At 40.9% G+C, this 22,174-nt stretch overlaps 1 protein-coding gene across 2 annotated transcripts in view; it reads left to right on the top strand.

Annotated features, from left to right (window-relative positions):
• Window positions 1–4,011: 4,011 nt before the first annotated feature.
• inpp5b (inositol polyphosphate-5-phosphatase B) overlaps window positions 4,012–22,174 on the top strand; it is a 38,162-nt gene continuing 19,999 nt past the window's right edge. The window contains exons 1-6 of one of the 2 annotated variants that reach the window (XM_080737096.1): window positions 4,012–4,099; window positions 4,201–4,298; window positions 4,699–4,728; window positions 5,407–5,517; window positions 9,475–9,621; window positions 20,544–20,628. In XM_080737096.1, coding sequence (XP_080593222.1) covers window positions 4,226–4,298; window positions 4,699–4,728; window positions 5,407–5,517; window positions 9,475–9,621; window positions 20,544–20,628 — 446 coding nt within the window. In that variant the 5' untranslated portion in view covers window positions 4,012–4,099; window positions 4,201–4,225. Of the gene's footprint in view, window positions 4,100–4,200; window positions 4,299–4,698; window positions 4,729–5,406; window positions 5,518–9,474; window positions 9,622–12,726; window positions 12,787–20,543; window positions 20,629–22,174 lie in introns of those variants that run through there. The other variant, XM_080737097.1, reaches the window with a different exon arrangement.

The following is a 22,174-nucleotide window of genomic DNA, read 5'->3' as shown; positions in this document are numbered from 1 at the left end:
TCCATATAGCCTACATATGGGCATAAAAGGGATTTTGTTTATGGGAATGACCATATATGGACTTATTATTTTATTTTATCCTTTATTAATAATATGTATCCATATAGGCCTACATACAATATAGTTTATGCCCATACATAGAGATCCCTATCTGAACCAGCCACACAGATATGGGCCATGCTTTTGCCATCTGGCCAGTGATATATATCAATGACATCAGGGATCTTCATATATGGGCATAAAAGGGATACCCATATATGGACTGTCACTGTGATATCACCTGTGATGTCACAGTGACAGTATGATTATGAATATCCAGGGTTTGATCTTTGATGAGGTGATGTCACGTGACATCACTTCCTGTACGGAAGGAAGGACGGAAGGAAGGAAGGACGGACAAGCTACGACACTTCTCATGGTATACTGCGACCTTCGCAACAAGACCGAACAGTGGTAGATGTTGAGAAGACCGTCAGGTCGTGCTGAAAAGCAGCTGACTGAGCAGCGTTCGGTTAAACAGTGCAGTTAAAGCCTGTGGAAAGCATGTGAAGGCCACAGCCAATCAGTGTCTCAGACCAGCAGATTGTGAGATGTGAGATGTGAGTTTTTTTCTCTCTCATTTTCTTTTATTTACATATCTACTGCATAGTGTGTTCTATTCGTCTGTCATTCAATGTTATATGAGAAACTTAAATGGTTTCCTGTTGAAATAAGCTTAGTCTTTTCAGGATCTCCTTTTAGTAGACCTTGTACCAGTGAACTGTACCGTCATGAAACTGTACCTTTTCCTATGCAAACTTCTAATAAAGCCTTCAATCAATCAATCAAAAGTGAGTGTTACACCAATTAGTCCAGTAGCCAGCCCATAGAGCCCCATTGTGAACCCGGACATTTTGAGTACCCTAAAGTTTTATGTTAGAAATGTTGAGTATGGGTCCCCAGCAGTTAGAAACTGCCGGATGCTAACTTGCATATGTTGGGCAATTTTCATAATTAGCATAATTAGATTAAATTAGCATAATCACCTATAATAATGGAAAATATGTCAAAAACTGATTGGACGATTTGAACAATATTGGAGTGGTTTTGGGGGTTATTGAGGATGCTGAATCCATTTCTGACATTTTCTAAATTCAAAACGGCCGTTTTAAACCGGAAATGGCCATATACCAACTTAAATTGGGATGATTTTGATACTTTTTTGTTGATTTTGATTATGAATTAAATTATAAATGCGGTTATTGCCAGACCCATGAAATGGGTAGGCCTACATAAGCAAATGTCTGTCCGGGTTTTCTATATAAAGGGTATATATGATGATGACATGATGATGACATACCTACAAAAAGCATGATGTCATAAATGATGATGACAGACAGGGGGTCTGGCACAACCAGGTTGACCTGGTCTAGTTTATATGCTTATAGATTATCTGCATTTCAAAAGCAAAATATAGACAATCCACACAAATTATTAGAACAATGACTGCCACAATAGCCTATCAAACATAGTCACTTCATCATTTGGAAAATCAACAAAAAAGTCTAAATCATCCCAATTTAAGTTGGTATATGGCCATTTCCGGTTTAAAACGGCCAATTTGAATTTAGAAAATGTCAGAAATGGATTCAGCATCCTCAATAACCCCCAAAACCACTCCAATATTGTTCAAATCGGCCAATCAGTTTTTGACATATTTTTCATTATTATAGGTGATTATGCTAATTTAATCTAATTATGCTAATTATGAAAATTGCCCAACATATGCAAGTTAGCATCCGGCAGTTTCTAACTGCTGGGGACCCATACTCAACCTTTCTAACATAAAACTTTAGGGTACTCAAAATGTCCGGGTTCACTTTCTGGCTACTAGACGAATGTGTTACTTACAACTTTTTTGTGACCTGGCTGCCTTCATGGATGGAATGGGAGGGAGGAACTAAATGTTGTGTATTAGCGTAATGGACAGACATGTGCTGGACTGCGATTTGTCGGTCGCAATCATCCATATTGGGGCAGATCACCAGTTTATCCCTTGGCCCGACCAGTAGGCCTATAGCTACTGTCATCTACCATACAATTTGGGCAAGGTTTTCACCTATTGAGCTCCAAATAAGGTGACTGTGGCAATTGCAAAACAAAGTGGCTATTGCTTTAATAGAAGAATAAGTATAGGCCTAGAATAAAAAGAAATAAAAGACAAGACAAGACAAGACAAGACAAGACAAGACAAGACAAGACAAGACAAGACAAGACAAAACAAGACAAAAACATAATTCTAATCATATAGTCTAATATTTGGCCTATATCATGGATAGCCTATATCTTACTTGAAAAGGTACGCCTTGAAGTCCAGGACAGTCTGGACAGAGGTCTGTCAGGTCTATTTAATCCTTTGGGAGCAGAGCAGCCAGGCATAATCCAATAACGTTCTGCTGATGAAAGCCCAAATCTGACGTCACTCACACAGGTCCGAGTTGACCGAGGAAGAGTCAGGTGTTACTCCACAATCGGTGACCTATGGAATTATTTTACGCAAGGCCAGTTTAAAAAAATTAAATGCTGAAAAGTCTGAAACGTTTTGGTTGAGTTTTCCTTTTCCCTTTCAGCTCGATCACCTCATTCACATGTCATATCGTGACATGTTGTTACCAAATACCAATGAATGATTCACGTGAAAAGCAGTGAAAGCGACTTACGACAGCGACCTCCTGCGTCTCAGAATTCTATATGTCACCAATTTCAATGTTGCACGTGAATCAGTGCGTGGCGGTGTCTGCTTGTGGGAACAGAAAAAGTGGAAAAAAGGTCAACATCTGGATCCAAACGGAATCATGTCGGAGCGCATGAGAGAGCACTTCTTCTACGGGTTCTACTACGCACCACGCTGCGATGTCATATCTGCTGTTTTTAAAAGGAATTCAACCTCCTAGAATACTTGTTCCACTTTACATTTCAACTTTCTTGGACTGCAGAAAGTGTCTTGACAGAAGCTGTCACTTTATTGCTCAACGCAACACGTTCTCTTCTCAATATGGACCAATCCGTCGCTATTCAGGAGACTTTGGGAAAAGAGGAGAATTGTATTATAGTATCCTTTTCTTCGTTCTTTGGCTTTTGATATTTGTCTACTAATGTGACGTTATCTGCAGCAACAACAAGTTCAAGTTGGAGTTGGAGTTCCGTTACACAGCAGCCAGATTCCAGATCGAGGGTCAAATGTTCTCGATGTGCCTATTTATATCAAGGATTATATTTGTCTACGTCATACAAAATCCAAATTTCCGAGCACATTTATGCAGCATAGTAGGCCTATTACAGTGTGTTAGTTTAACATAGTGAAGAGTGACGTAGCCTACAGCTATAACGGCTTTCCTTAGCCTTGTCTGGCCTGGCCACTCGGGTGTGACTCAAAGGCATTGATCCAAGTTCCGCAATTAGACTAAGAATCCACAAGATGGCAGCGTTTCACAGAAATTTGCATAGGAAAGGGTACAGGACAGGACAGGACAGGACAGTAGACCTACAGTTCACTGATACAAGGTCAACTAAGGAGGATAAAGACCACAAGAAAGTCTTTGGACTTGTTTAAATTGGGGTCCTTTTCTTCTCAATTCATTCAACATTAAATGACAGACAAATGAAACACAGTAGGTCTACTATGCAAAAAATATCATCATCACCAGCTTGATATTAGCTCAATGTTTGTTTGATTGATTGATTGATTGAAGACTTTATTAGAAGTTTGCATAGGAAAAGGTACAGTTTCATGACGGTACAGTTCACTGGTACAAGGTCTACTAAAAGGAGATCCATGAAAAGACTAAGCTTATTTCCACTGGAAACCATTGAAGTATCTCATATAATTATCATTTGCATATTTGTTATATTATCATTTGCATATTGAATGAATTCATGTTAACATTCTATCGATAATAGCATGCACTCTGTAATTCATGACTTTTTGGCATAGATGGAAATTATATTATGTATTTAGACCTTAACCTAATTGCAAATATGCTGTCCAATGTGTTATCCTTTTTGACGATGAATATGAAAACAAACTACTGGGTTTGGTTGAGTCCACAAAAGAACATGCGTGAGTACTACTGACTAACACTGACCAGGTAGCACAGTTATCATGATTGGTTATATTGACTTGCAAATCTTGTAATGCTTCCTGACAATTTTGTCCTGCAGGCTTTTTGTGTACAACCACAGGAGGATGGCCATCACTGCTGATGATGTGTCACTGGAGGACATCATTCCAATATCTTATGACTTTGCTGTTGTGGAAGGTAACCTTACATCTTCAGAAATTATTTAAATAACTATGGTGAAAATTCATTCAACTGTTTGAACAGATGGTGCATTTTCTGAATTCGTGTTAGGGTTAGGGTTTGGTGCGGATTGGAGAAACGGTGTGCCTGTGGCCCCCCGGGGGACCTCTAACGTGGCCCCTGGCCCCCTGGGGGCAATACGTGGTCCCTTATTGTCATGGCAGGCCCCTGAACAGTGTTTTTGCAGAGTGTGGTACGGATTGGTGCGTGCAACGGTGTGCCTGTGCCGAGCCTGTTGCTCGGCTTTAATGTCAGCACTCAGCAATTGTTTTGTATGTTTTCAAAATGCTGGATACCTTGTTTTGGAATTACATTGTTGACACACCTTAATCTTTGTCTCTTGGTACAATCTCCTCAGTGTCATCACCGGATGAACTAGCCGTTGTGGGTGAGTTTCCTCTTCAACTCTTTATTACACTGCACTTTTGGCAGTGTTCCAAGGTCTATAAAGTTGTTCATCAAACCTGCTCATGTTTGGTGCACCCAGACACTCCTGGTGGTAAACAAACAGGCCTATATATGTGTGCAAATTTAAGCAACCACAGGCTAAATCAAACAGACGCTTTCATATATCTCAGGTGCTGTAAATCTGTAAGAGATAACACCCACCCCCACACACACACACACTTTCTTCATTGCTTGCATAATGTGCCTAGCCTCGCGTAGCCAGGCTTACTCATCTGCGAAGAGAAAAGCCTGGTGACAATATCAGGCAGAGACTGCTCAACTTCCGCCGTGAGAATTTCAACGGAAGACTACAACGCAGGACGTAACTTCTGTTAAACACAGCACTTTCGCCACTTCCGCTAGAACCAACCGGAAGTCATATTGTGGCCAGGGTGTAATGTGCCCTAATGCATGATCCTAATGCATGATGATTTGCCTTGTTGCAAAAAAAGTCCAAAACCGTTTTGTGGCCAGTCCTCACCAATGCAACTTCCTTCCTTCATTCAGCCTGGCTATGGTTGCAAGTAGTTGCATGTTGCAAGGAGTTGCATGTGGTTGCATTGTTATGGACTGGCCTTTAGATGAAATACATGTTTCAATGTGAGTTTGTATTCTCTAGGAGCTGACACCAGGGTCAGAGTAAGCTTCCAGGAGGAGGAGCTAGAGCTCAGACTGCCCTTTGGTTCCCATTCACGCCTTTTTCTCAGCGAGGTCAACCGGGCCTGGAGTGGTAAGTTGGACACGGACGCAGTACTCGCTATTATCATTCATTGGGATAAAAAAAAGACGCTCACAATAATTGTATCGCAGAGATTTTAATTTATTGTGAATTAGCTTTTGTTGAGCAGCAAATTCAGAACCACTTAAACCCTCTCTTTATATTGATAAACGGATCTTGTAAAGATACTTTCTTATTTCACACTGCACAAATCGATTTTACAAAAAATAGCAGATCTACAAGCTCACAACGCGTTAGATCAGCTATTGGCGAACGTCCCCCCAGAATAGGGATGCTGGGGGTTCAAGTGGTTTACTAAATCGTCATTTTATCGCAGTAATATCATGTGTCACTGCCGTTAATTCTGTCCAAAGTTCTTCAGTTGTGCAGGGAAAAGATGAGTCGAGAAGTGGCTAGTTGCAGGCTGTCAACAAACTTTATTTTCTTCACAGAAATATGCAGAATATGAGCATAGCTTCGCCTTTTGCTTCTGGATTTGGAACCGACCTGTGTGGCTCAGGCACAGGTTTGGACCCCGCACCCTTGTCCTGCACCAACTTAAATACTCAACATTTCAAAGCCTTTTTGAATAAAGGCGGGCCGTACCACATGGCCTGTTGACTAGTCAATACGGTGCAGCACCAGAGGGGAGGGGCTGTAGCCGGCACAGAATTAATACAGCTTATAAAGTATTGCCTCAAACTCAAACTTACAATATGATAAATCATTTTACAATCAATATTTCCCTCATAACTCAAACAATCATACTCATACAGACAACTCCTGTTAAAAATGGTTAACCAGAAGTTGTTTTTCCTCAGATATCATTCATTAAAACTTCTCTTTCTGAGCGGGGAGGAAAACGGAGGATTCCCTGAGAAGTCTTCACATCCTATACTGGTTAATCATGAATATATGTTTCTGCTTGCCACATTTCTCATCAACGGCCTATTAATGGCAAATCCTGGCAATATAAAAACATATACTCATAACCAGACCCTTTAATTCACAGGGATCAATATTGCGTTTTCTTATGTGGTCATGTGTCTTGGCTCTTGGGTCTTACATGTTTAGAGCCCAAACCATTTTCCTTTATCCCATATTAGAATGTATGTCTACTTGTTGTCACATCCCTCACCAAAAGGCCTTTTAATGAGAGATTCTGATACCCCGACACACACTCCAATTATGAACATTTGTCCTTGGGACGTTTAGGGACAGTTTAGAGTGGCCTTGGGGGGTTTTCTCCTGGCTACATTTAAACATGCTAATTTACAATGCCCCAGACCATGGTGGCTGTGACCACAGCGCAGAGATAATCCCACGCAGTTATAATTCCTTATCAAATGTGTGTACATCTCCCATTTTCACATTCCCCACCGGGAGGCGTCCCACCCGGTGTACAGAATGTCAAAATACAGAAAGCGCACTTTAATCTTAAAGCCATACTGTGTAAGATGACCAACTAGTGGTCATTAGCCCTATAGCAAACCGCGGTCGCGTCCGCGTCTTTCGGACGTTTTTCGTACCTTCAGACCCCCGCGTCTGCCTCCACCTCGCTGAGATCTATCTTTTAAGGGGTCCCTTGTTCCTGTGCGTTCAGTAATTCCAGAGATACGGACTCCTTCACCCTGCCTGGTAGGCGAAATTACCTAGAGAAGGGATGGTACAAGCGGGCGACAACAAATATGGCTGCCATAGCGACCCCACTTCAAGATGCGCTGTGATTGGCCGGCAGTTGTATAACCCTCGCTGTGATTGGCCGGTAGTGTGATGACGCAATTTTGGCGCGAGATCCGGTCCACGGCAAGGATCTCAGTTTACATATAGAGAAGGCTTTACAGGCTGAAATTCACGGCGCGGATCTTCTAAAACTTTTGTGATTTAATAGTTAGGAGAATTTTAAGATTTGTTTTATAAAAAAAGTTACATAGTACAACTTTAACTTAATAATCAACAGTCTATTTGACAAGATAGTTGAATCTGTTGTCTGTGAACTGTGGAATTTACAATTCACTCAAGTCCCTGTGATTTCCAGATTAGCCCCTGATTCACTCAAGTCTCTGTGACTTAGAGTTTAGCCTTTGTACTCTGCTTTTATGACCTGAACCCCATGAACATGATTCCAAAATATACCACATCACAATTATTTTTGCTACAATAATAATTACAATATATCATTTTCATATCGTCCCATCCCTAACTGTAGTCCTTGGTTCTCAAATTTTTGAATTTCAAGGAGCCACAGTTTGACAAGCAATAGGCCAAGGGGCCAGCCGCCAACATGGTGATCTGAGCACCCAAGGCTGCATTGCCTGACAGCGTGTCTCAGGTTCGAGTCCCGTTCCCAACGACCTTTGCTGCGTGTCACTCCTCATCTCTCTCCCCATTTCCTGTCAGTCTACTATCCTATCAATAGGCAGAAAAACTCCAAAAAGGAATCTGGCCAACAAACTCCATTTCATGTTTTGGGGGTTTCTTTTTTTTATCTCTGGGACCCCAATTTATGTCATAAAATCTAGCTATGAGAGTGTACAAATAGAACCAAATGGACCCGTACATGTGTTTCGGTTTTACTATTTGGAAATAGTATTTGTCCTGGAACAGCCTGTCTCTGACACTATAGGTGATGTGTGAAGGCATGACAATAATCTGCTCTCACTGCCTTTAGAAAAACCTGACTGACAGGGAGGCTACATTGGTCTTGCATATCACAGGGTGTAGGTGAGAATATATAATATATATATATATATATACACCGTAAAATTGGTTTCTTTCAGTGGGTGGATTTGTGGATATGTTATGATATGTATTATTTAATGAAGAAAAATGGAAGAAGAAAAAATGACACTGGTTAAAAACCCACACAACCTGTGGTGTCACTTTGTCATTCAACAAGGAAATGTGACGTGTATTTGTCAGAGAGAGAGAGAGAGAAAGAGAGAGAGAGAGAGAGAAAGAAAGAGAGAGAAAATAGGGTGGAGTTGTTAATTATGTTGTTCGTCTAGCTTGTCATTTCTTTGCAAAGCATTTGCAACAGTGGCTGGGGGGAGGAACTAAGTTCAATGCGATCTTTCACTCCAACTGATTCTCTCTTATTTTGGGGCTGTTTCTTTTTTAGTTGAGTCTTCTTCTTCTGAACAAAATAGAGTCACTTGAAAGAGTGGCTTAGAGATGCTGTCTCTTAGCCTCATAGCCAGGATGTGTGACATCTGGCACTGGCCCACTACTTTACACAGTGGAAATCTCTCCTGAAGATGGAGGGTGAATGATTTGTGGTTCGAGTTACATTTTTGCAGTATTCTACGAGGAGCCACACTGGCTTGCTACCTTCTGAGGGAAACGAGTGATGGAACGTTTAAGTGGCGTGTCAGATGTTGTAGTTAATAGAAAAAATGTGAGAAACTCTAAGGGTGAGTAGACCAAATTGAGACTGCTGTGACGTACCTGTTAATGTGTGGTCTCATTGAAAGTAATCGTGAAAGTTGTGGGTCACAGAGGATATGAGCAGCTGAGCTGACAGCTGTCTCTTTTCCGCTGTGCACAAGAGATGAGCGTCATTTCCTTTAGAGGGTAAAAAGAAAAGCGGTTATACATTGCATTGAACAATCACCTGCCTTTTTATGTTTAACCCAAGTATTTAACCCATTAAGACCGGGAAAGCCTACTTTGTTATACCGTTAAAACCGTGGAAGCATCTGTGTCATTTTAGATGTTGCTATGTACCGGTATATAGCACCAGGACTTTTGTTTAGATTATCTGAAAACTTAGGTTAGGATTTAGAAGTTGTTTTTAAAATCGGCCCTCAGGTTCTCAACCTCAGTTCTTTTGCCTAAAACAAATAAGCAGAACATTTAAATGGTCACAAATTTGAGAGTATCTGTCTGTTTCCATTTCAGTTTGATATTGAATAATTATTCCGATCTAATTACTTCCCTCTTGTTTTTTTTGTTTTTATCATTCTTCAGATGTCTGCAAGTCTCCCTCACAGGTACCCAAGTTTGAGTGGCTCAACAAGTATAAATCCAAATCGACCAGAGGCAAAGAAGTTGTTAAACAAGCCCTTGCTCCAGTCCCAGCAAATCTCACTAGATTCAGCAAACAGAAGAAAACAGGTTTGTCCTATTCTTATCTCTTGCAATAGAAAACTAGAATGAATGCTATCAGTGCCATTCATATTCACAAACTTTGTAACAAAACTCTTGATGCTAGTATGACTTAGTTCAGTGTTTCTCAAATGGGGGTATGTGTACCCTAGGGGTATGCAGGGGGTACAGGAGAAATGGGATTGGGATTGTATATACTGTTATGGGTAATGACAAAACATTGAAGTCTTTATGTGAACCTGTTTATCTGTAAATTGTGAAACCAAATTACATCAATAACTTGACTAGTACAACTGTTATTGAATTGAAAGTAATGTTTATTTGCCATTATGCTGTTTTATTTTGGACATAATGTCATTGGAACCGGACTTTTGATGAGCTTTTGATAAGCAAAATGCTGTTGTCAGGGGAAGGGGGTACTTGGCTTCAGAAATCAGTGTAAGGGGGTACGGCAGCCCAAAAGGTTTGAGAAACATTGACTTAGTTGTTCATTAATGTTGAGGTTATTTCCATCGTGCGGATGCTTTCGCAGTTCCAGCCTTTGATTTCAGCTCAGATTTTTCATATTGGTTAGAAGTCTTTTGGGGCCCAGGTCCTGAACAATTCTGGAACATTACAATACATCGTTGAACCCATTTTGAATAGCCTCTGTGGAGCTGCAGTTACCTCCAGCTAAACATGGTGCCCTTACACTTGCCAAAGTCTGTCAAGCCAGACACCTCTTCCACAATATCCCCGCCTCGTAACCCTTAAGATCTGTTTGAGGGCATCTTGTGTTGAAATAACTGTTCTAAGGGTAGAGAGGATGTCCATCCTTCCCGTTGGCAGGTACTTTGACAGTGGAGAGGTACTTTGACAGTGGAGATGGATTATGCTAAAATATCCTGAGGAATACTTGAGATGTCAATATTATCTCATACCTGAGTAGGCCAGGCCCTCTTATGCTTTTGGTTGTGGTGTTGTGCGTACAGTTCCTTTCACTTTCTTTTGTTCTGTTCCTGCATGGCTGTGAGAGTGGACCATATCAAACTACAGACTGTATTTAGGCTTTCTAAATGATCAAACTGGTACATTTTTGTACAGTTTTTGTAACTTTTGCATCTTTATCATTTGTATTAGTTATTGTTGCTACCCGTTACCCGTAGGCCTATCTCCTTTCTTTCTGTACTGCCCTGGCAACTGAATTTCCTCTAACGGATCAATAAACGCCATCTATCTGTCTGTCAGCTTCCAGTCAGTGCAGGGAGTGCTTCATGTAAGAAAAAAGTCTTGTCTCTCCAGGAGACTGTGTACTCTGTACAGTATGGGCTTTTAAGCCGTGACATCATTTTGTAGTCAGAAGTCAGAACTCCAAGCAGGGGGGGCTATTTAAAGCTATACTGTGTAAGTTGCTCAACTTGTGGTCAGTAGCTCTATAGCAAACCTCGGTCGCGTCCGCGTCTTTCGGCCGTTTTTCGGTTCTCACACCCCCGCGTCTGCCTCCACCTCGCCGAGATCTATCTTTTGAGGGGTCCCTGGTTCCTGTGCGTTCAGCCATTCCGGAGATACACTCCTTCACCCAAGCTTCACCGTGCACCCGAGTATAGAAACACACGGGAGACTACAAATATGGCCGCCCTAGCGACCCCACTCCAAGATGCGCTGTGATTGGCCGGCAGTGTATAACCCTCGCTGTGATTGGCCGGTAGTATGATGACGTCATATTGCCGCGAAATTCTCCCCCCCTCACGGCTCATAGAAAACATATAAAGAGAAGGCTTTTGAAGCTGAAAATAACGGAGTGGGGGTTCTAAAACTTTAGCGATTTAACAGTTAGGTCCATTTTAAGATTTGTTTTATAAAAAAAGTTACATGGTATAACTTTAACTGAATGGAATGCAGCTGCTTGGTATAGAAGTATACAATTATTATGTGTCAGTCATTTCAGATATGTGTCAGTCATTTCAGATATAAGAAGGTTATTTATTATATCTGCCCTGTGCAATTTGTGATTTTGAAGCCTAAAAAACAATGTTCCAGTTAAATGCCAAAAACACAATTAATTGGCCCTATAAGAGGTGGGGACGGCCACTTGTCCTATTTCTGTGACTTTACACTATTAATCTAAGGGATCAACTCAGGAGTCAACAAGTTACAATAAAATGCAAGTTACAGTCATTACAATCCTTAAAATTCGAAGGGATTTAATTGGGGACAAAGCCACAGGCCATGATAACTTTCCAGCTCGGATATCCATTCGAGTGATGCAAAATTAATCCATCTCTCAATAAAAAAATAAAGAATTCAAAAAAGTACGATTTACTGCTCTAAAACGTCAGTTAGGCAGAAAAAAGGCTACAGCCCACCAAAATCAAAATAAATATGCATATTAATCGTCATTCATGACCCAAATTACAAACATCTTAACCAGTACAATATTCTAATAAAAATAAGTCATGATATTGCGAGATTGTTGTGAGATTAGATCATATTATAGGCACATCTGTGTATTGTTTAAATATTTCAAATGAAATCAGTCAGTCAACAATCACCACCATCCCTCTGAGCTATGGGTTTAGGGGTTTAGACTGTGCAGATAGAGCAGTGGTTCTCAACCTTTTCAGGCTGCGACCCCCCAAATAATCATATTTGAAGTGGCCAAGTGGGGACCCCCACCCTGCACGAGTACTTGGAATTGTAGGAGTTGGTAACTTGGCATTAGTTTGACTCGATCTGTTCTATTGTGAAAATAACTGATCTACATGCTCACAATGGTGTTGTGAGCATGTAGATCGGCTATTTTCACAATTGCTGCCTATAATATTAGACAATTTGACCAATGTTTGACCAGTGGTGTGGTACTAAAAGGTCTTTAAAGTCCTTAAATTGTCACTTTAGAAATGTGCAGATACCCTAGTGTATACACTTATACTGTATGTTGGTCTGTTTACTGTTGAGTGAGAAACCAATGTTAATATTTAGCTAAACATCTGGGGACCCCAAAAAAATAATTTGGGGATGGGACCCTTCTGGGGGTCCCGACCCACAGTTTGAGAACCATTGAGATGGAGAACTCCTCCTACTAGCAGACAGATGAGCATCAGGTCCTCCTCAGATAGATTGTGTATTGCCGTGCACAGAAGAATGCGTGGAAGCGGTACAAGGAGATGTCTAGGGTGATCAAAGACACCGGTGGTATGTTATGATGGGAAAAATCTTCATAATGATTACTTTGTGACATTTGTTGTGAATGAAACGTTCGAATGGAATCACACACTTGCATCGCTCTAATGGTCCAATGCAAGCTGCCACTGCAGCCCAGACTGTTTCGCTAGCTGCTAATGTTAGCCACTTCACTGTTATTATTATATTATTGTCGTTTCCATCAAGGAAGCTGACATTAGCCAGCTAGCGAAAAGGACACCGGTTCGACTGGGTTTTAGGGAGAAAAAAATATTGGATGCTGTCTGTGGCTGTATCTCTATTAGTGTTTACTAGTTATATTGCTGTGTTGCTAAGATTTGTCAAGCTAATATATCTCTTGTGGACAGCGGTGGGGATTGTCGATGGTCTTGATTGATGAGAACTTGTCTTGGAATGAAAGAGACATAACATGACAATACGCTGTGTTTATTTCGTGGAGTAATGTTAACATAACGTATGACAAGGATACACTGTATATGAAACTAGACTGTGATTGGCGGAGTAACAAATGGAGTGAGGCTGAGGCTGAGCATTCTGTGTTAGATTTTAAGTTGCCTTATTCACGCCCATGATATCATGCCAACACTTTCTCTTTAAGAGAACCAAGATGGTAAAAAACAAATTGGATTTAAATTAGTTGATTACTAAGCCTTTCATTCCATTTATGTTTGTTTCATGTGCCTTTAAACTTGCCATGCAAATGAAGCCGGGTTATCTCCTCCAGCTCCAGGCAAATGTAATGTAAATTGTTGCCTAATGTCTATATTTGTAGGCGTGTCAGAAAAACCTTTCTGTAATATTGTCAGATCAAAGGCGAAGATCTAAGACCATAACTGCTATGAGAAGACCATAACTGCTATGAGATAGACTATACTCAAGAAGTTACACTGTCACAGTTGAGCCCCAAAGTTGTATTCACCAGTCCCTCTGTCTGCATCATGGATGATTAAGGTGTTGGTGTTATGCAATGTTGAACTTTGAAATGAGTTCCTTTATGCACTTGTAAGAAACTATGACTTGCAGCAAGTCTTGTGTGGCACACGAGGCATAATTTAGCATATGAGACATTGCAGCTTGTTGTCTGTTGCAACACAATGCTGGCACAGACACAAACACTGACTTGAAGGCATTTACTGCCACAGTCCATAAATACATACACAAATTGTACAGTATGCAGCTAGTCACTTTCCCATGCTTTTCCCATGAAAGTAGAATGGTTAGTTTAGCATTAAGCCTATGTGTTTAAGCATCTCTTAATACCACGCAGAGGTATGTGTTTTTCATTGGTCTTTGTTCCCCTCGTCCTTTATAGATACGGTATTATGTGCTTGTGCTTAGCAGCATGAAATCATTACAAGAAGAAACAGAATCAGCTTTATTATTTTATCACAGGTTTTTACAGAAGTAAAAAAGGTTTATCGTATTGTTAGTTCCATAGAAAAAAAGAAAGGGAAGAAGAAGTGGGGAAAAGAGATCAATCAAAGAAAACAAACAAATGATCGACATATTTTATTTACATATTGTACCTGTCCTGAGATAAGATGTAAAGGGGCGTGAGCATAGTTGCCGAAGTATACTGTGCATGATATACTATCGATGTTAGTTAAGGTGCCAGAAAACACCAAAAAGACAAAAGTCAGTGCGTTGTACATTAAGGTGCAAATTGTCAGCACGTGTCGACTGCATAACACAGGCTGATGATAAAATATAATCAAATGTGAGAATATAAAGTCAGCTATAATAAGCAATTGAGCATTTGTTAACTGAATATTTTTGTGTAGGTTATGCCCATAGTTTTTGAGAGCTTGGCCCTTGCTAATGGAACAGAGAATGTGATTTAGGGCAATTCAAAGTAGGTCAGGTACAATTTCCACCACGGAAATTAATACCGTTGTCTTCAAATGTTTTCCTGTGATTCATGTCTGAACTGAGCACTCATGTCATTATAGGCGTATTATTGTTTTATATGACCGACCCCACCCAGCTGTTACACCAAGCAGTTTAAACAAGTGCTGTGATTTCTAAATACTGTTTCAGCCTGGTGGTCTGACGATCACAGGGTTGGCGAAATGCAGCAGTCTCTTGACTAAACACCTAATAACCCTGTCTGCACTTGACCCCAGCCAGTAGGACTCATTCTCATCGCTTGTTTCATGGTTTAACAAGGCCAGTAGAATGCTGCAGGGATCGTTTCTATTTGTAGGCCAACCCAGAAGTTACTCTCACCATGGGATCCCACCGCAGATTTCCAAAGGAATGTTTTCACATTGGGATTTAGATAAGTTACAAACATTAAGCTCTGCAGCAGGCAACGGCTTATGATTAACAGATTGTTTTGTTTTACAACAAAATATTATAATCTTCACAAAGCAACCGTTTTAATCATTTTAAAAAGCAGATAACTGTTTCATAATTCATGATACTGTTGTAGGGGTGTAATTTATCATAGGACAAAATGTTAAACTCAAAGTTATTTTAACCGCACAAGTAATTTACTGCATAGATTGACGTCGTAAACCCTTTGGGGGAAAAACATTGGAAGAGAACCCATTGCAAAGTCACTTGACTTCTGTGTATTAAGGCCACTTTTAACCAAACAGATTCGTGGCCGAATCGGCGGCGGATAGCGGCGGAAAGCGTCTGTTGCCGAACGGGAGCTCATCGGTAGGTTTTCGGCAGCGGGTCGGGAACGCTATCGACGGTAAACTGGAAGACTGGACTTGCTCAGTTTTGTTGAGTCGCCCCTCGACGTCGGTGAATTGTAGCGAGTTGTAATGGACCATTAGTTTGCTACTGCTGCAGCAAAATCAAGCCTAAATAAGCCAGAGACATTTTCCCGTTGCACATAGCATAAAATAGCATATTCACAACCTCAACTCGCAATTTCCTATACTAATCAACTCCAAGGCAACGCTATTAATAGTGATGTGTGTTGTTTTGGTGTGAGGAGAAGAAATCACCGGACAGAAAGCATCTCCGCTTGTGCTCCCCGGTTGCCAGATTCTGTGAGTTAAACAAGCGACCAGGTCTATGAAAACAAGGCCTAAAGAAGCGTCCAGTTTCACCTATTGAGCTCTATTACATTAGCTATTTTCGAAAAGAATGTTGAAAGCAAGGCCAAATAAGCAACTACAATTCAGAAACATGCCCAAACAAGTAACCCACAACTAGCAACATTATAGGAAAACAGGATCAAAGTCGCTTGTAACGAGCCGATATGGCAACACAGTGCGCATGCGCAAAACTGTACAGTAATTACAGTCGGCATACAGTCGGCTGGAAAATTCAATGTGCTTAGTTTTTTGCAGTTCTTTGCAGTTCTTTGCAGTCTGTGAACAGTTTGAACAAGTCTCCTGTTGTATTTTCGGTGTGGAGGCACCTTTAGGACTACAAACTATAGCTCTGTGATGTCACAGTTTTACAGTTTGTAGCTGTTTTCACACTGTGATGTAATGGCACATGTGAGGGAGGAGGGACAGCTTTTGAGGCTAAGCACTGTACTACAGGACAGGTCCACTCCTTTCAAAGGCATTTCTCACTAGACTGGGAGTTGTCTTATCATGCAGTGGGCAGCCCTCTTTCCATTTCCTGTTTGTGCTCGCATACACACACACTGTAACCGTTTCCACTTAAATTAATTCGAAGGGGTGCCAGGTAGATTCGGTCTACCAGAGAAATATTCTTAATTATACTTCTCCTTTTTTATATTTATGAGTTCTTCCTCATCTGGAGTTTAAACCATTGGTGAATACCCCACAAAGGATTTCTATATAAAATAGAACCCTTATTAAGAAATAAAACGCATAGAAGTTCAGTTAAATTAAATCAACGAGAAGCAATTCCATTCATCATTTCATCATCAAATTCAAAATAACCCATATCATCAAATGTAAACATAAACCAAACAGTAGGCTTTGGTTCAAAAACAAACGAAAGAAAATGGAACAAAAATGTAATTCAGATCAAAGAACTCAAGTTACATTTCTACCCGCAACATCATTCAATTCATCACAGTCTTTGCGGAGCACAATACAGTTCAATGAATGAACACCCGGTCCTTAACTCATTGACTGCTTTAACACAAGATTTATCCCATTATTTCCAGGCCGACAGGACTGAGTTTCCAGAGTTTTTTTTTTTATTCTTAGTTTTTTTCTTTTTTTACTTCCTTCTATCTACTAGGCATGATCGCGTGCATGTTTGCATGCTTGACCGCCATATTACCAACCCCATCTTTCAAACATGGCAGCTATGTTTGATTACATTTGAAGAAAACATAATGGCTGCTATATCATGAAGATCCCAAGCAGATTCCAAGCAGATTTTTTTGTTTGAAAGCTATTGAACAGCGTGCACACACGTGGTGCATGATCTATGCATGGGCGTGCACGATCCGTGCACTATGATTACATGGAGGTCTATGGAGACTTGTACGTGGCATCCTGGAACTTGAAAGAGATTTTTAAAATGCAGCGAATGAGTTCAATTAATAAATAAATGTACCACGGCTTAATCCAGTCCTGGAACGCACGCTCGCACCACGCAAGTCGCGACGTAATGAAACGCAATAATGTCACTCCACTTGGAAGGAAGTCGTCAGTTACCCCCAAAAGGAATAATCAATAAAACAAATTAAAGTTAACCCTCCCCGTTAGGCATGAATAGGGCTGTCACGATTATGACATTTTACATGACAATTAATTTTCTCTCAAATAATTGCGATTAACGATTTAATTGTGTTTTTGTCGTTGACAATTACATTTCTGTTTGGCTTGTAGGCTTTGAAGTTGCACATGGTAGATATGACACATGACCTAAATATACAAAGAAATGACTGACATTTTGACAGCTTTATACTTGGGTAGGATAGTGGGGACTAGGATCTGGAACAACTCCTTTGAGTGGCGACGGCGTTCAAGTTCACAGCCAACAGTGTTGTTCCTTTAACAGCATAACTCCCAGCGCCGAATCGTGCTGTCATTTAAATCTCCGTCTTGGGGTGCAATATGGCTCCTCTTCTGTGGGTTTTAAGGTCCACTACGGGCGGCCTACAAACACTTTTTTTCACAGTCTAAAACGAACACAGCATTCACGCTGTGTGTAGAGGGTTTCAGCTTCCCCCGACATTCACAGTTCCCACGCTCACTCTAGCTCGCACCAGGCGCAATCACAGCATTTACACAACGGTGACTGCGGGTTGGCAAACAGGTGGCTCGGGGACCATTTCGGGCCGTCACAACACACACGCACACAAACACACACACACACACACACATACGCACACACACACACACACACACACACACACACACACACACACACACACACACACACACACACACACACACACACACACACACACACACACACACTCTCTCTCTCTCTCTCTTCAATTCTTCAGAGCTACAGTTCAAATAGATGTTAATTTAGTTGCACCACCATTGCGCAGACAATCAGAAAACATACACTACATACACCCCTCTACACAAAATCAAATATCTTCGTTGAAAATAGTCGATCTATCTTCTCTTATGACATGCCCAGAATGGGGATATTAGCGTTCATGTAGTGATCAATGGTTTAGCTTATGAATAATACATACCTGGATCATTCTGACCTCTGCTCGCTGCCTATAAACCAGTCAGACCTTTCAGTCCGTCAGACACTGACTGGTCTCTTAACTCTCCTACTGCCAGATTATTTATTTATTTATTGGGTCTGGTGCCATCAAAAAGTGGCTTACCTTTGCGACGTTATAGTAGATAGATAGACATTTATTTATTTTATTATTATTATTATTTTTTGATTGTGCAATAGTGCACTTTGGTCTGCCAGGCAGCAGAGGGCGGCGTCATGCTGAGAATGAATGTGATTTGCCTGTTACGTGCATTCAGACCAGTCACTGGCCACAGAGCCTCACAGCCAGAGAAATCAACAAGGAAGTGAATTGGTCTCCGTTGATGTTAACGCATAATGGATTTTTTACACCATCACCGCGGAAAATGTGTTTACAGTACACGGCGGCGCGACCCCTCATCAGCTTCAACAAGGTAAATGAACGAACGAACGAACGAACGCGAACGAGCGCCGTATTGGCGCGGAGGTCTCTTGAGAATTGGGGCGAACAGGAACGTCCAAAGCAGTATAAGAGTTAATTGTATCTAGAATAGAATCTGAATCTGGCGCATACATTGGTCCAATTATGAACAAACGGTGTAATCTTTTAAAGGCATAAGACACTGAAGTTATGGTATATTCTTGTCTCTCTCTGTCTATCTCGCTAATATATGTTTTTATTCTCTTTGAAATATGATATGTATAGCTTAAATACAATGGACTTCACAAGGGCATCAGCAAGCCTTAAATTCAGTATAAAGGGATTCTGCATGACATATGACAAACTGTTGGCTATAGATACTGTAGATAGTTTTCTTTATTTTTGTGTCATGCATCAAAGGTGCCCAGCCCACATGGACTCATAGGACACAACATATACACTTTTAAAGTATAGCATAGGTGTACAATACAGAAAAACTCATAACATCATCCTATAGCTATACAATATATATATATATATATCACTGTGTATCCTAATGTGGCACTGAAGTATATTGTGAACGAACATGTTTAAATGAGGTGGAGGAATGGCAGGGTTTTATGGTTATAGAAATGGTTGTGAAATGTTTTGTTCCTGCTTGGGTAATTGGTTTCATGTTACTGTCATAAGGTTAATGATTCATAATGATTAAGAGCTGTTTGAAAATTGTGGGGGTTTTACAGAGAGGGTCTGGTACAGGGACAGCATTTGAAAATAAGATACTGTGGGCCTGCTTTGTCAGTCTTGTTTGGTTCAAGAGCTGAAACACAGTACCACTACACAAGTCTTTTAAGTAAGTGAACGTGATGTGAACGTGATGTTAGAAAACAGAGTAATCCATAGGATTAGCCAATACACCATCACATCTTAACAATTAATCTACTGCAGCGCTACAATGGAAGTCCACAAGATATATGAGCGTCTAGAAGTTTGTTTCCTTGCAGAACACAACCTCGTCCTCCGTGACTAATAAAACAAAGCCTTTAAAGCCTTGGAACAAAGCTTTCCCTAACTACTTTAAATTAATTTTCTGTCTAGAGAAATCTGCTTCTCTCATGCAGACGAGGAATCCTCTGCCAAGCTTCAGGAGACAGGGGCCATATTGTTTCACGCTTGACACTTCCTCATTAATTCCAGCTACTTGAGATGCGTTAACTGTAACCAACTGCAGCAGGCAGCCTTGGTCGATTGACTACAACAAGCAGAGTCCTGACTTGACACTTTTACTATTGACCTGAGTGTGTCCTCAGCATCATTCATGATTAGCTCTTAATTGATTCTCCACAGACCAGTTATCAAGGCCTAAAGTGAAGGGTCGTGAGTTTGTCTGCTTATGCGTGTTATTACGATGAGCTCTCACAGTTCAGGGTGGTAGCACATAGGCAGCACTTGTAGCAGTGTGTGAAGAGAGATGGCTTCCCAGTCACTGAGGCAACAAATCAAAACGGTACTCCAGCTTCTTTTCCATGGCCAAAGGCGCTGACGTTTTAGCAGTTCCTTAGTCCGCTGTTGTACAAAGAGGAAGCCCCTCCCCTGCTTATCACTGTGAGAATAATAAACTAAATTAAACACTGTTTGATTATTCTCTTCTCTTTTCCTTCTCTCTGGCCATTCCTCCCTCCACCTCCTTCCCAATCTGGGAACCAAACAGGGAAATCATCGAGGACGGACAAAAAGGGATCGCTAGAGGAGGAGCACAGTGCTGACAGTGGAGCAGAGCTGTCCAGGCCGGGGAGGTGAGATTTGATCCCTTTTTAAGCTTTTGTTTATGCTGGCAAGCTTTGATGACCTAGCATCTTCAACAACCTGCTTCCCCTGCACACTGTTCTTACCGCAGTCTAGTACTTTGTCTTGTTGCAAAGCCAGTCGATGGGGCCATTTGTGGGGCCTAAAGGTGGTTGCACACTGCACTGCATGTTTTCGTTGCGTTTTGGAAATCTGAAAGCCGTAGGCCAGGGAGAGAGAGAGGAAAGAGAGAGAGAGCTTGGGACTTGCAAAAATCGGAAAAAATCAACCCTGGTCCGAAAATAAATACGAAACGGGCGGCAGTGTGCAAACGTGATTGACATAACGTGAGGTTGATTTTTTTATTCACGCACTCCGAAATTCACTCCGATAAAAACGCAGCAGTGTGCAAAGACCTTAACCCGACTTAAGGAGGCATTGACGGTAGTTGAGGTTAGTGGAATTCAGCTCTCTTGATCTTGCTCGTCTCTTCACCGTTTGAACCCTAGCGTGCCTATTCTGGTGCGAAACGTTTTGGTGTCATTGGGGTCATTAGTTATTGACACCTGGGGGACTCCAGTCAATGAAGAATATAGTGTTGGGCTTTTGTTGTTGTTATTGCTGCACACTCGTAAAATGAATGTGTCTTGTACATGTGAGGCGGAGCATACTGACAGTATTTTTCCTGGAAGGTTAAAAGCTATATTGAATATCACTCTCACCCCTTTTGGCCTGTCCCATATTGATGACACAGAAATAGAGCTCGGCTGCATAGCCCAGGAGTCTGATGGAACTGTGACGCGCTGTGCTCCATTAGGATGCTGGGTGGCGTGGTACTAGGGTAGAATCTAATCTTTCTGTCCAGACCTTTGTATGGGATGGTATTTTTCATTTTTCTTTGGTAACTGGCAACTTTGATACACAATATGGTGGTTTTACAAAGATCATAATGCCTAGTGATTCTCCATAATAACAATTGATGGAAATAGAATCCGTAGCAGGTTCTCATTTAGAAGACACTTTAAAAAAAAGCGTCTGCAGTGTATCCTCGTAAATTAACGCCCTACTTGAACATACTACATACAGTGTCACACAAAAGTAGCAGATCCACTAGCTCGAAATGCGGGGTGATGCGCCATATTTTGATCTGCTCTGTTTGCATCCTGAAAAGTAACAGTTTAGGACATACAGTATATGAGGTTTCCACAGACAATTATACATACATATGTACATGTTCACAAGATACAAGAACAACACCTTGCTTCAATTAAACACTAAAACTGGAAACTAACCCAGACTAGAGACTACTGCTAGGCATTTTGTCTGTGCAAAGCCACTGAATGGCCTTACGTAAACAACACACATGCTGGCCTTGCTCCTGGAGTTAGTAGTTTAGTTAATTTTTTGTTTTGTTTATTAGCACATTGTATAAAAAATGTAACAATACATATCATGGGAACAAAATACAGTGCAAGGAAAGGAAGAAGGCTTATTTGGAATCCTTCCCTTATTAAAAGTTCAGTAAGAACAATACAATAAAATACAACAAGGGGAGCA

Source organism: Nannobrachium achirus, assembly GCF_963921795.1.
Source record: "Nannobrachium achirus genome assembly, chromosome: 2".
Taxonomy (NCBI): domain Eukaryota; kingdom Metazoa; phylum Chordata; class Actinopteri; order Myctophiformes; family Myctophidae; genus Nannobrachium; species Nannobrachium achirus.
The sequence above is the reverse complement of the archived record's forward strand: the minus strand, read 5'-3'. Positions and strand labels throughout refer to the sequence as shown.